The sequence below is a fragment of the Gastrolobium bilobum genome, unplaced genomic scaffold (assembly GCF_033153095.1).
Source record: "Gastrolobium bilobum isolate Gb01-03AN ecotype WA unplaced genomic scaffold, APGP_CSIRO_Gbil_v1 utg341, whole genome shotgun sequence".
NCBI classification, from domain to species: domain Eukaryota; kingdom Viridiplantae; phylum Streptophyta; class Magnoliopsida; order Fabales; family Fabaceae; genus Gastrolobium; species Gastrolobium bilobum.
Window position 1 is genome coordinate 135,118 of NW_026899046.1, and position 14,527 is coordinate 149,644.

Genomic DNA, 14,527 nt, shown 5'->3' on the forward strand with positions numbered 1-14,527 from the left:
GTAAAAAATTTAGATTCTAAATATAATGCTCCTCTTCTTATAAAAAGTTAAAAATAAAAATAAATATTGGGAGCGTGGGGTTGGGGTTGGGCATAGAACGGAGCCAATACGAAGAGATCACGCATTGTGTGCATTTTGTAATAAAAACAACATTGGATGGATCCCCCCATCTCCCACGTATCATCGAACATGTTGTGTCGTTAGCAAATCAGGATTCGCCACGTGATATATAGCCATGCTGATCTGCCTAATAGCCACTGGGCAATTTCAAAATGCATCAAAGATATCTAAATCTTCTTCAGATCACGCTCCTGCTTCATCGTCCTAAGTTAATTTACGGCAAATGAAGAAAGCAATGCACGCGATTCACACCATATCTAAAACGCTAACCTCAATCTCAATTTATATTATTAGTACTATTATGGCTGGACATACGTCCCAATTGCTACATCTGCATGTGACAAAGAGATGTACCCTTAAAATGACAGTTCATTTATATCTAAGACAATCCCCTGGTCTGAGTCTTAATTAGTCAACTCCATTCATCTGATAAAATATTAAGTACATGCTTCCAATTCCAACCACCACAACCCTCACAACCACTTTCACATCATGCTCGCAATCTCACTCCCCACTTATATTCATTACAAACTAATTAATCACCGAACTATATTATATATATATATATATATATATATATATATATATATATATATATATATATAATTTAATTAGATAAAAATATAAGAGTGACGTCATTTTATTATACCGATATAAGTTATACTTTTTAATCACTGAATTATATTTATATTTAACGGTTTTGATTTAATTAAATATTTAAATCATTAGATACAAATAAATTAATAATCAAAATTGAATGTAAGATCTTTTATTCTGAATATTATATAAGGACTTGCAGCTTCTGATGTTGCATGAGAAGATGAAGCTTTTCTAATAAGAGAGGAATAAGTTGAACTATGGTAGTTAAAATTCTGATTTAAATCTGCGATTTTACGATTTTTTGTAATTAAAATGATTTCATCAAAATTCCAAACGCTTTTACATTTTTTTTACGATTTTTGTTACGTTAGAATTTTACGTTTTATGATTTTTTATCCTCTTCCGATTTAAGGTAAAATCTCAATTTTAACTACCATGAGTGGAATTCACCTTAAAAAAAATGACACGGATATCGAAGTAAAAGTGATAGAAAAAGAGACATGTGATAAAACAAAGGGTTCGCTTTTTCTGCAATTACTGCAGATAAGTTATGTGCAGTAAACTCAATACGACGTCGTTTTAGGACGAAAATTATAGTGTTTTTGTAATTTTAATTTATTTCAGGTTATTATAATCTTTATAATTATAATTTTTAATTTTTCAATCCCAAAACGATATCATTTTAAAAGTAAATGCAGATAACTCATCTGCATTAACTGCAAAAATATGTTTCTGTAAACAAAATATAGTATAAGTTGAATTTAATACTATTTGCATAGCATCATTGCTATATGTTGCATGATGAGGAGGAGCAGCTATATATTTATATCACCTTGAATCTTCCATATTCATTATATCATCTTCCTCAACATACTCTTCAACTTCATTTGTACGCGCGACTTTATTACTCTCACACTTAGAAATTTAAACATGAACCAAAATATTCATTCAATGGAGCACAGCAAGCCCCGAATATTGCTGAAGGACTTCCTCAACGAGAACAACTCAAATTCTTGTTCCTCCAGTGGGTTCAAATCACTTCCAAGAAAACCAAATAACTCATCACCAAAGGACCTCAATTCCAGGAATTCATATCCAAGAATTTGGAGCAAAACCCGGTTAACTAAATCAGTGTTCCAAACATTCCTAAACGCTGTCAAAGCTATTTCTTTCACCGCAGTTAAAAAATCACAACCATCCATGATCAGTACTGAAACCAAAGCCACGGTGAAAATCAAGGACATCATGCGGTGGAAAGTGTGCCGGGACCCGGCGGTGGTGGCGGCGGAGGAGCCACCTTCTCCGGCGACCACCGGTTGGAGTAGCAAAGAGTGGAGTTGGAGTGAGAGTGACTGTACTTTGTCTTCATGGGATGCTCCAAACGACGACGTTGAGGATACAGAATTTTCACTCTTTAGTTTTTCACCACATGGCAGCGAGGATTCGGTGGGTGCAGCAACAGGAAAGGCAAAGATGGGGAACAAGGTAAGCAATTTTATTTTATATTTTATTATTGAGAAATGAATCGTTTACAAATATTTTTTTGCAAATTACATTAAATCTGACCAGTCATACACTCTTGATTGATTGAAGTGTATGATTGGTCAAACATAACATAGTTTGTCAGAATTTGTAAAAAAATTTGTATATGAAACATTTTCATTTATTATGTATTATTTTAAGTTTAATCAAATTGAATGAGTATGATTGTGTTGTGTGTTGTAAATGCGTGTCATGATTTTGGTGATATTGCTCTAAAATGCATGAATTTAGATGTTATACAAATTTAAATCATAAAATTTCAAAAGTAAACATTATTCAAAATAAATTATATTATAATTTTAAAAGTATGATAGATCTTATACACTTCAAAAGTTATCAAAGAAATATAATTTAAAAAAATGAATTATATAAAAAATGATGTTGAACTTGTTTTGGTTAATTGTAAAAGTTGGAATGATATTTTTTTTATGATTTTTAAAAGAATAAATCCTTGATTTGGTTCTCTAAAAATTAGAGTGGTGCTACATTAGTTTTTCAAAAAACTTAAAATGTCGATCTTTTATTTTATTCATCAAATTAGTTCTTCAAATATACACAATAATTACAAATTCATCCATGTAAATGACTAAAGTGATGACATATGAAGAATTTGATTACTATTTTGTATCTTTGGGAGATTAATTTGGTGAAAAATATATTCAGAGAACTAATAGAGTGAAATTTAGAGAACTAATGTGACAGCACTTCAATCTTTAGAGGACTAAACTGAAAATTAACTTCCTTGATCTTTGTATGTATTTTTTTCAGAAAGAAAAAAGTGTTACATGGGGTGTCTATTTGTATGTGTTTTAAATTTTAATATCTCAATGTTAACAGGAAGTTTTAATTTGCCAAAAAGAAGAACAACAGAGTCCAATTTCAGTGCTTCAGGTTGGAGAAGATGAGTTCTCCTCCTTTGATCAAACCTTGCTCAGTATTAAAAGTAAGTTCCTTATTTCCCTTCAGTTTATCTCCTAACATATAATCTTTAGACCAATCAATTTAATTTATATTTATGTGAGAATCACAATATATATAATTTGCCATACTCATAAATTCTATTTATTTATTTTTCATGTTTCTTTTGGTACCTAGCTTAATTATCCTATCATATGAGAATGATGACAACTTAATTTTGGCTATGGCACAGGAAGAAATCAAAATTTCATACAACACATTCAGAAATTTGAGAGTCTAGACAATAATGATGATGACAATGAAGATGAAGAAGATTGTGTTGAGAAATGGGCAAGGGAGCTGCTACATTGTGTTAAAGCAATTGATTCAGTGCAGAACTCTAAGGCCAATTATGATAAACTTTTGTTGGATATTTTCAAGGATGAACTAAATGCGAGGAGGAGTGATCAAACTAGGAATGCTGATGAGTTTGGGTTAGAGATGTTGAGAATAGCAAAGGATTGGATTGATGGGTCATTTGCTTATGATAGTGAGCATGATAACAAGGAAGCTTGTATCAAGGAAATGGATTGGAGGGTGAGGTGGGGCAGGTTTGAATTTGAGGAAGTACATGAAGAATTAGCTTTGGATATTGAGACTGCTATATTGCATAGTTTGGTTTTTGAGCTTCTGGGCCTAGATCTTGAAGTAACTCACTGAGCCATTAAACAGAATAGCTATTTGCCTGTTTGTTATGTAGCACTCCAAGCCCAAATCAGAAAAGTAGTGCTTTGTTTTTTTTTTTTTTGATACAAAAATGTGAGTAGTGCTTTTACTTGAGCACTGATTGTTACCTACTTACTTGAGTGCACACATATGCATTCCTTTGGGGTAAGGGACAAAAGCCACAGTTTGGTGACTTTTGGAAACTCTTACACAAATTAAAAAAATTCATAAAGTCTTAATGTACGAAATTAAAATTAAAATTAAAATCATCAATGCTTTACATAACTTACATACGAGTCATGTTGATAATTTTATACTCTTGATTAACAAAAGTCACACATTTCTATAGAAATCATTTGATGATAAATAGATGTGGGTCTCGTCTATTAAGTTTTTCCTAGAGAGTTCACCCAATATGAAATCTTTTACATACGATATGCAACTAGCATTCAGTCTTTCTTGGTCAACAAATTAAAAAAAAAAAATTACTAATACAAGTTTAGTGACTGAATGACTTGTTAAGTAAAACTTGTATCACATAAACTAATTAGTCAAACGTATTTGATTTTAACTCATCCAAACGCAAAGTGGAGCATGCTTCAAGAATCAAGATTATTAATACGTACCACTAATAATTTGATTTGACTTCTACTACTTGCGTGTTAACTCGTTTCTCATTTTCTTTATATTTAATTAATCCATTAATCAAATCAGAAAAGTAGTAATACGTATTGAGGTTGAATAAAAATAAGGGAAAACAGAAAATAAAGAGAGAAAATAGATATCTTTTACACTTTAAATAGCCATATTCTCAATGTTTAGTTATTTAAGTGGTGTTAAATCAAAGGCTTCTGCTATAAGTTGTAATTTTATTGGTAACTTGAACTATTATGCGAGCAAATTTTACCGATACTTGTTAAAAAATTCGAATTATTTGGAAGCATATGTAGATAAAGTCATGTTTTTAGACACTCAAATACGATTAGTCTCATCTTAAAAAAAAAATGTTTGTGCATTAAAGAAGCCATGATTATATCAAATTATTGGATAACACATATGTGAAACTATTGTTACATACAAGTAAAGTATTATCCCAAATTAAGATTATTTTCCGTGCAACAACTCAAATAATTTATTTCGAGAAATATAAAAGATTCGACCATCTTCAAAAGCACCTTCTATATATTTAATCATATGCACATTTCACTCCTATTCCAAGAAAAGAAAAAATTTCAGAGCATATTAATTGAAGGAAGAATAAGAGTCCCTATAACAAAGGCACTTGCATGTGCTTTGGTAGAGTGGACTCAAAGTTAGCATTCTCGTGCAAAACTCGAGAAAGCCGCCATGTTTGCATAACGTGTATAAATGCATTCGGTTATAAATAGCAGTATTCATTCTTCAAAACTTCCAAATTTGAGACACCTACACCATTTCATACGTTAGAACGGTTATAATTATTTGAATTTTAGTCTACTTTCTCATCGTTACACTAAATCTTAAACCCCTTTCACATATATAATAATAAAAAAAAAACATTGATTGAAGTGTGCGTAGGTGCATTCAATTCAAAGGATTCAAATGCTATCTTTTAATTCAACCGACAGCTTCAACCAAGTATCCGTGTCTTGTTCATTTTTCAGTACTCGAAATGTTAGAAATATATTAATTACTTGGCACAATTCGTTATTATATTAGATGAACTTTACGTAAATTTTAATAAATAATATCGATTTACTCTTTATTTAATAAGATTTATATAAAATTAGTGTATTTTTTTTAGATATCTAACATGTGTGTATCCCAAGGTTCTTAACATGGTATCAGAGCCTCACCGTCCCCCGCTTTAAAGTGAAATTAAAATAAAAAAAAAGCACAAAAAAGTAAACTAAAAATTGGGCATGCGCAATTCCACGCTTCTAGCCCAAAGGGTTCTTGCGTGAGGGGGCGTGTTGAGATATATAGTCCCACATTGGTTGTATGTGCAACTAACGTGGAGTTTATAAGGTTTTGGGCTCTCTCACCCTTTGAGCTAGCTTTTGGAGTGGTGTATCCCAAGGTTCTTAACAATGTGTCCGAAAATCTTATGTTTTTGAAAAATCAAAATCATCCCCATTTGTATTCCCGATTGATTTTTGTTGTCCATCGGAACTCACATTACTTCAATATCCTGAAACTTCGTTTTCTTGCTAAAACACGTGTATTTATGAAGCTATATATATATACAGCATTGCTCATTTTAGATAATAATTTAACTTTTATGACCTTAAATAAATTATTTAAAATCTGCATTATCACACACTATTTAGTTATTTTTAAAAGTTGTATAGAAATAGTATAAATTGCATGATTTCTATTAGTTTTCATCTTTGTAAACTTTCCTTCGTAAATTATTGTTGGCAAGAAATCATTGCTATCTAGTGATGTATTTTCGGATTGAGGGATATTGACACCAAACGAGGATCAGAAAAAGAGGACCACCATGGTTTGAGGCTTCGCCGCTTTGTCATAAGACGTGACTGAAACGGAACAACACTGATGAGAAAAAGTATCTTTATATGGTTAACAATGCATTTGAAATTCGTATTTGGTTATAGTCTTAATTGCTTCTCTACGGGTCTTCTTTGCATCTTTTACTAGTATATTTTTCTTTAGTGCCACTTGTCATAAAAGTTATTTACTCAAGATCTCTTATAAGTTATCTAAAGTTTTTTTATTACTAACTCACATGTATAGCATCGCTTAAATTTGGTAATGAAGCTTTGTATACACCTTTGCTGCAATATCACAAGAGTATATGTATTGAACAAAGAACAAAATAGTTAAAACTCTGCATTGGACCACCATTTATAGTGGTCCGCATCAATCAAAATCAAACAACTAATGAGGAGAGAGAAGAAATAAAAAATAACTTTTTATCTAAATATCACCTCTTGAATGGAAGGATCACATAGAATCTGGAACACTAAAAAAAATTCCTCATTTTGCAGAGCCATAGAACTTCAATGAATCCATATGTAATTAATACATGGAATAATAGATGACGCTTATCAATTTTATTTTATTTTTTGAATTTATTTCAAGCTTATTATGCTTTAACAAAAATATGACTAGTAAGTAAATAAGCATATTTCTTACAATTTTGGCAATTTTACTCAAATATATATTAGACATGTTTTGGGAGAATATTTACAAAAATAAACCATTAATAAAAATCTTAATAATATAAAGAATGTATGGCATAATAATTAGTATTTGTTATCGGTGATGTAATGTAATAATCAGATTTAAAGGTTTATTGTAAAAATAAAATAAGATGTTAAGTCTCTGCTTGTAGATTTACTTTAGAACAATAACCAGACCTAAAAAAAAGGGGGAGGTTGAGTACTAGGTGGGGAATTGTTGAAATTGAAGAATCTTCACGAGATGAGAATGAGGGACCAATATGTTTGTTTTTTTCTTCAAAATTCGAATGACACGGTGTCAAGAAAATGCCACTTGGCATGTACATTTGAAACGTGGCATTGAGGACTAAAAGCCTTAGGCCAAAGGCAGAGGAGGCTTTCACATGGAAGTGTAAGTGAAATAAAGACCAAAGACTGAAGAGTTTGTTCCCTCCCGAGACACAACACATAATCTCGGCATCCCTATGAAACTAGTGAAGTATGTATTATGTAAAAACATTAATACGCGATTTTTTTTATTTGAAAATTTAGATGAGATTAGACACTATTTTAAATTTTTTTAAAAGAGATTACAAATCCCCCACCATTGAGATCCAAACCGAACATGAGATTAATCTACTTACAAAGTGGTCTCCATTCAGCATGTTGGAGGTTTTATGCATACCCCATTCTCGTACATTTAGTCTTTAGTGTTATTTACAAGGGGAATTTATTTACAAATTTTTTGTTTACAAATTACACTATGTATTCTCAGAATTATATTATATTACACTATGTATTTACGGAATATATAGTGTAATTTGTAAAAATTTATAAACGGATCCTTTTATGTTATTTATTTATTAATTTCAAAAGAAAATTACAGAAAATATCCCCATTTGTTTTCAGAGGAAATTTAGAAACTGTATTTTTTTTCCTCTTAAAGATAATACTAGTTCTTGGTTGGCAATTTGGCAAGGAGACAAAATTGGCATTTATGGATAACTCTATCTACGCATTAATGAGCCTAATTAATAATTTTTAATAAATCATAATATTTCATTTCAATTCAAAATCTTAAGCATTAAATTAATGAATATTTATATTTATGATCTTTCATATTTAGCCCATTTTCATTTAATACAGAAGTTAAGCACTAACACTTATATACTAAGTGAACATTCATAAGGATTTATCACTTTGTCTAATCCCTCTAATTCATTATTGCAAGAAGTAAGAATATAAATAGATTAGGTTGGCTTATAAGGACACGTGACCTAGTTTATATTAGGTCAAATTTGACCTATTATAAATAGTTAAATAGAATATGTCTAGATTTTTAAAAGAACCTATTTAAAAAATATGCCATAGGTTTTTTTGTATATATTGAACCTATAAACGATTTATATTATATTATTGATTTTAAATAAAATAAATAAAATTATTATATTAATAATTTTAAATATTAAAGTAATATTATTTTAGTTATTTTTAATTATTAAATATCTAATAGGTTTAAACATGCTAATAGTCTTAGGTCAAGATTTTTATTTTTAAATATAGATCATGTCAGATTTAAAATTTGAGCGTATACAAGACTAACATGTCAGGCCAAATATAATATTTTTTATACAAATCTGATTTATTTAAAATATAGTTTAGCCTAACCTATTTCCGTCCAACATCAAATTCAGGTTTATTTTAGATTACATATTTGATTCTTTCCTTGCAGTCAGATTCATGTCAATGGTATAGACTAATCTATTTTTACAATTCTTTTTTTTTTTTGTATTAAAAAAATATTACAACTGTACTGTATGCAATTATTGAGTCGCTTAGTTGTCATTATCAATGAAGAATAAAGAATTGCAAAACTTATAAGCCATTGTTTTGACTTCAAATGTAGAAGAATAAACAAAATTTAATTGCTATTAATTTATGGGAAATAGTTATCTTATTTTGCTGGAAATATCTTATCTCATGTGAGTGAAATAATTTTCTATGTGGAGTCCACTTTATAATTAAAAAAACAAAAAGAAAAAAACAAATGGGCACTGTTGCTGTGAGTGCAGGAAAAAAATCTCAATTCCTGCTGCAGAAGAAAACATAAACCCTTAATTTATAGGGTTGCCGAAACAGCCGTCCCTGTTTACATAGCTTATATCTAACCTACTTCGTGCAGATACTAACATAAACAATCTGTTTAATTTAATATTATTTGTTGAAAGGGTCCTTCCAATCGATCTAAAATGGTATTCTACAAAATCTAACCACGTTTGTGTATAGTTTATCCATCAACCATTTGTTTTATATGTGGGACTTTGAAGTGTTAAATAATGCAATTGTTATTTTTTTATTTACTCTATGTGATCTTTACTGAATAAATTATTATTTTTCTGTTTACTGCACGCACATACAAAAGAGAAAAAATTATTCAATAATCAATACTTAATTAAAGAAACCAAAAATAGACAGACTATTTAATGCTCATCATTATGTATACATTGAGAAAATATAACAACTAAGAAAAAAGTTATTACCGTTTAAGGGAAATATAATTTTTTTTATGGAATTATTAAAACTTAATAAGACAAACATAATTTGATTCTCCCCTGTGATGTATGCTTCCATTTGAAAACGATAACCTTTGATCCCATAATTTTTTTTTCAAAGAAAAGAGATGGCAAAACAATCTCAAGGAATTTGGTTTAGTAATTGCGTAACAATGATTCAAAATAGTCCTCTTAATGTATATATTTTTATCGATTAATCAACTACTTCAATTGATTTAGATAAGATGACATTTATAGCAAAATTTTCTCTACTCGATCACTAATTAAACTTAAACTACCAATTGATGCACATATTAAGGGAACAGTAATCAAAATGTCACTTTCTTATCTTTTTTATCTAAATATCATGTCAATAATATTATTTTTTAATATATCATGTGGACAAATTCGATGAACACTATAATAAACTTGATCAGCTGATATGACACGCTGAGAAATAACATTATTGACGTGACATTTAAATAAAAAAAACGGAAAAGTGTGATATTTTACTGTTGCGATACTAAGTATTGTCCTCTTAATAATTGATATCTTCAAATTGAACATCAAAATCAGCAAAGACTGAGAGTTACACTTGTACAAAATGTAGCATTTCTCACATTAAGATAATACATAAAAAGGACCCCACCTAAATCATTCCAATATAGACCCTAATCCCTATATTAAAATATGGAAAATGAAGAAGTATATGCAATGTTACACACATGACATAACTGCCCTCACTAGCTGTCTGGTCCTCTCTCGTGTTACAATTAAATACTTTTCCATAGATAGAGCCAACTCCACCTTTGCTTAGAATCATGATCATCATTACATAGGATAGCTGAGATTGTAATAACACACACACACACACACGCATTCTCTCTCTCTCCCCTCTTTCTTTCTCTCTCTAAGCTTTTCATGCATGAAGTGATGCCCCCCATATATATACATATGCTTGCTTAGACTATCAAAACAAGTTTTCATTTTGTGCAACCAAAAAATCTCTTTTTCTCTCTATCTCTCTCTCTGTTTCTGGGGTTGGCAGAAGTCAACATGCAAGGTTCTTAGGCTGATATGATGATTCTTATGGTTTGAGCAAATTTGAGTTTCAAAAATATAATCTTTTTGTTGAATTGGAATTTGGGTTGGTGGACTAGTTTGTCAGAGTGAATAGAAGTAAGAGAAAGGGGTGTGATGTAACAGATGAAGAACGAAGAGCAAGCTCGTAGTTTGTTTGGGATTTCACTCTCTGGCAGACCCAGATATCAACAATTCCTCATTTGCTCATCTGGATTCTTCTTTGGATATCTTGTTAATGGAATCTGTGAGGTAGATTAGATGATGTATCAATATATGCTCTGTTCTCTGTTGGTTTTCTTGAATTCTTTTTGGTTTGGTTAGTGAAATCTTTGTGGTTTGGAATTTCTGCAACTGGGTTGCTGAAATTGGGTTTTGTTTTGTTTGATTTGTTAAGTTTCTTCAGCAGTTCCTTTTGTTTTTCTTTACTTTCATAATCAGTTGCTAAAGATTAATTTTCCAGGAAAATAGTTTCTCAGAAGCACAAGAATTTTCTGCCTTTTGTTATTCCTTCTGGATATCTCGTTGGGAACTTTGGTTTCAATTTTTTTTGTATCCTGCATCTGAATTATTGCAAAAAAAATTTTTTGTCTGAGGTTATCCTGCTAATAATTTAGTATTTGGTACTAATTATTTTTCTCATTTGTCTGATTTTCAGGAATATGTGTACAACAGGCTTCACTTTAGGTAAATTTCATCACAGTGGTTCTGTTTCATTTGTTACTGATTTATAGCTTTGAATGGGGACTTACAGTAAAATGGTTGATTTGGTTTTCAGCTATGGTTGGTACTTCACATTTATTCAAGGGTTTGTTTACCTGTTTCTGATTTACCTCCAAGGTTTCACAAGCAAGCAAATGGTGAATCCATGGAAAACTTATGTGAAGCTTTCTGTTGTACTTATGGGTTCACATGGCCTAACAAAGGGATCTTTGGCTTTTCTTAACTACCCGGCACAGATCATGTTCAAATCCACAAAGGTAAGTGACAAAAGCACAATATAAGGAAGCCATCTTTACTTTAACCATTTTTGAAGGAAACTGGTATGGATCAGTTATAGTTGAAACACCTTGAATGCATGTTATCTTATTCCTCAGTTTGTTACTGGGAATCAGATTGTCCCGTTTATGTGCTTACATCATTGTTGAATTTATTACACTTACAGTTTAGTGTCTCCAAATTAGCTTACTTGTTCTAGAGATTCTAACCTTTTTTTGGCCTCTCAAACTGTGTCACCATGTTATAGATAACTGAAAATTTAATATTCAACATTGAACATTCAAATATAATAGATCCAATTTTGGTGTAATAGGTTCTGCCAGTGATGATTATGGGTGCCTTTATACCGGGTCTGAGAAGGAAGTATCCAATGCATGAATATATATCTGCAATACTACTGGTAGTTGGCTTGATCCTATTCACACTAGCAGATGCACATACATCACCAAATTTCAGTGTCATTGGTGTTATTATGATAACTGGGGCTTTGGTCATGGATTCTTTTCTGGGAAATCTGCAAGAAGCAATCTTTACCATGAACCCTGAGACCACACAGGTGATTTTCCATCTCTTCCTTATCATCTTTCTACCTTTTCAAGTATATGCATTTTATGTCAAATTTGTGATTGAAACTGTTATTTTTTAGTATCATTGAAAATTCTTATACTTTTTTCATTGTTAACACAGATGGAGATGCTCTTTTGCTCTACTGTAGTGGGCTTACCTTTCTTAATCCCACCTATGCTTTTTACAGGAGAATTATTCAAAGCATGGACTTCATGTTCACAAGTAAATATTGGAATAAACAGCTTTTTTGCACACTATCGTGTCCTACTTTCTTCTTAACAGAATAACCTTTTCTTGTGCTTGCAGCATCCCTATGTGTATGGTGTGTTAGTCTTTGAAGCAATGGCTACATTTATTGGCCAAGTCTCTGTCCTCTCCCTCATTGCCATTTTTGGTGCTGCCACCACTGCCATGGTAAATTGCTCTCACGATCCTTTTCATGCTTTTATTATGTCAGTTTGGACCTTTACACAGCTCCTAACATTAATGAGTCACAAGCACCATAGGGTCTTAAATGCTAATAAATGACCAACTGGTAAGGTGTTTGGCTCATCACTACTCGCTAGGCACGTGCATCAACTGGTAAAGAGTTATTCCAGCTTAACCGGTGGTCTTTAGTTTGAATTCCTGTAAATGCATCTGTGTTAAGATTTGGTAGGAAGAGCTTTACTGTCCATGTAGTCCCACCCGACTCAAATTGGACTAGTCGACCCAACTCAAATTGAACTAGTCGACCCAACTCAAATTGAACTAGTCGAGTAATCGATAAACCGATAGATAGTATAAAAAAAAAAAAAGTTGATTTGGCACAATATGAGGATATGATCTGAAACTTAAAACTCATATCATACCATATTTTTACCTACCCTATTCATTTGTGACATGAATATAAAAATCACCTGCGCATACATGGGATGATATGTCAAACATTAATAAGGTTACATGGTCCTAACTAACTTTCCTTCATTGAATTTGATCACAGATAACAACGGCAAGAAAGGCAGTGACATTGTTATTATCATACTTGATATTTACAAAACCATTAACAGAACAACATGGGAGTGGACTTCTACTCATAGCCATGGGAATCACATTGAAGATGTTGCCTGAAAACAAAGCCACCACCACCACTAGGGCATTAACATCTTCTGCCACTGCCAATAGTGCAAAATCTAGTGGTGATGATGAAGAGTTGGGGACCCCAAGAGAAGATGATGAAAGGAGATCCTTGGTCTAAAGCTCAAATGGGTTCTCAAATGCAATTTTTATTTTTCAAGTCATTATTTTAAAATTCATAATTTCCCTGTCATTTTCGTATCATGCTACAAAGGAAAGAGAAAATAATTCCCTGTCCAATTAGCATTTTTATATTAATTTTTTAATTGAATACCTTAGATTTATGGTTTTTTCCCGAGATCACTCATGCTGTTGAACTAAATTTAATGATAAGATAAATAAAAATAAAACAAAATAAGTTTTCATGAAAAAAAAATTAAATAATGTCTGTAATATTTGTAAATCACATAATTAATTCTACGCTTTAACGATCTGTACGGCTAAACTTAAAGATATATATAATCTTTTCACTTATGCAATATCATAATTAACTAAAAAATATCTCTCTTTTTTCTCAGTGTAAGTGACATGTTTTATTATATGCCTAAAGATTATAATATTTGTATAAGTAAAATAGCTCTTGTAACTAAGAATAGTCCCATAGTATTATCGTAGTCAAATTATAATATACGTTTTTATTAACGTATATGTACAAATATTCTAATATTCTATAAGGTACGTAGTTTTATCGTAGTTAAATTATATAAAGTTATCAATCCAATATTTGTTGGTTTAGTGGTGTTTTAGTTAGATTTGAGGAATTAACGTACTCAAAGATTAATAAAATAGATATTTTAGAGTCATCATTTCGGTCAAGAGTTGATTTAACAGCAATTCAGCTAGATTCTAGGATTTGACATGCTCAAAGATCACTGAATTCAAATCCTCAGAGTTACAATTTTCGAGGAGGATAAATTGTAGAGATACAAAAATTTGAAACTGGATTAGTCGGGTCCATTAGAACTTCTGACACCCATTGATATACATATATTAAAAGGGTTTTATAAGAATTATGTTGTAGGAAAAGTGATTGTGTCATGTTACTGAGATTCGTTTTTCATGTCTTAGTTTTTTTTTTTTTGCTTCAAAAAATACGGGCCTCACAAAATATTATGTGTATAGAAAATTTTACCATATCATGTTAAAGGACAAACGAAAATTCTT

At 31.0% G+C, this 14,527-nt stretch overlaps 2 protein-coding genes across 2 annotated transcripts; both read left to right on the forward strand.

The window, feature by feature from the left end:
- Positions 1-1,671: 1,671 nt before the first annotated feature.
- On the forward strand, positions 1,672-3,879 carry LOC133286511 (uncharacterized). The gene is made up of 3 exons (XM_061483931.1): positions 1,672-2,205; positions 3,100-3,205; positions 3,413-3,879. The coding sequence occupies exons 1-3, from the start codon at positions 1,672-1,674 to the stop codon at positions 3,877-3,879; spliced, it is 1,107 nt and encodes a 368-aa protein (XP_061339915.1).
- Positions 3,880-10,421: 6,542 nt separating this feature from the next.
- On the forward strand, positions 10,422-13,611 carry LOC133286503 (UDP-galactose/UDP-glucose transporter 2-like). The gene is made up of 7 exons (XM_061483924.1): positions 10,422-10,933; positions 11,340-11,368; positions 11,460-11,661; positions 11,994-12,236; positions 12,368-12,469; positions 12,554-12,661; positions 13,230-13,611. Exons 1-7 carry the CDS (start codon positions 10,808-10,810, stop codon positions 13,482-13,484), a joined length of 1,065 nt encoding a protein of 354 aa, XP_061339908.1. The 5' UTR covers positions 10,422-10,807; the 3' UTR covers positions 13,485-13,611.
- The last annotated feature ends 916 nt before the right edge of the window (positions 13,612-14,527 follow it).

What these genes read in the sequence shown, in the direction of transcription:
- LOC133286511 (XM_061483931.1), top strand. Translation starts at nt 1,672, where the DNA reads ATGGAGCACAGCAAGCCCCGAATATTGCTGAAGGACTTCCTCAACGAG. An exon ending in AGGCAAAGATGGGGAACAAG is followed by an intron (nt 2,206 to 3,099) that starts GTAAGCAATTTT and finishes CAATGTTAACAG; the next exon opens with GAAGTTTTAATTTGCCAAAA. An exon ending in AACCTTGCTCAGTATTAAAA is followed by an intron (nt 3,206 to 3,412) that starts GTAAGTTCCTTA and finishes GCTATGGCACAG; the next exon opens with GAAGAAATCAAAATTTCATA.
- LOC133286503 (XM_061483924.1), top strand. Translation starts at nt 10,808, where the DNA reads ATGAAGAACGAAGAGCAAGCTCGTAGTTTGTTTGGGATTTCACTCTCT. An exon ending in TGAACCCTGAGACCACACAG is followed by an intron (nt 12,237 to 12,367) that starts GTGATTTTCCAT and finishes TTGTTAACACAG; the next exon opens with ATGGAGATGCTCTTTTGCTC. An exon ending in GTGCTGCCACCACTGCCATG is followed by an intron (nt 12,662 to 13,229) that starts GTAAATTGCTCT and finishes ATTTGATCACAG; the next exon opens with ATAACAACGGCAAGAAAGGC.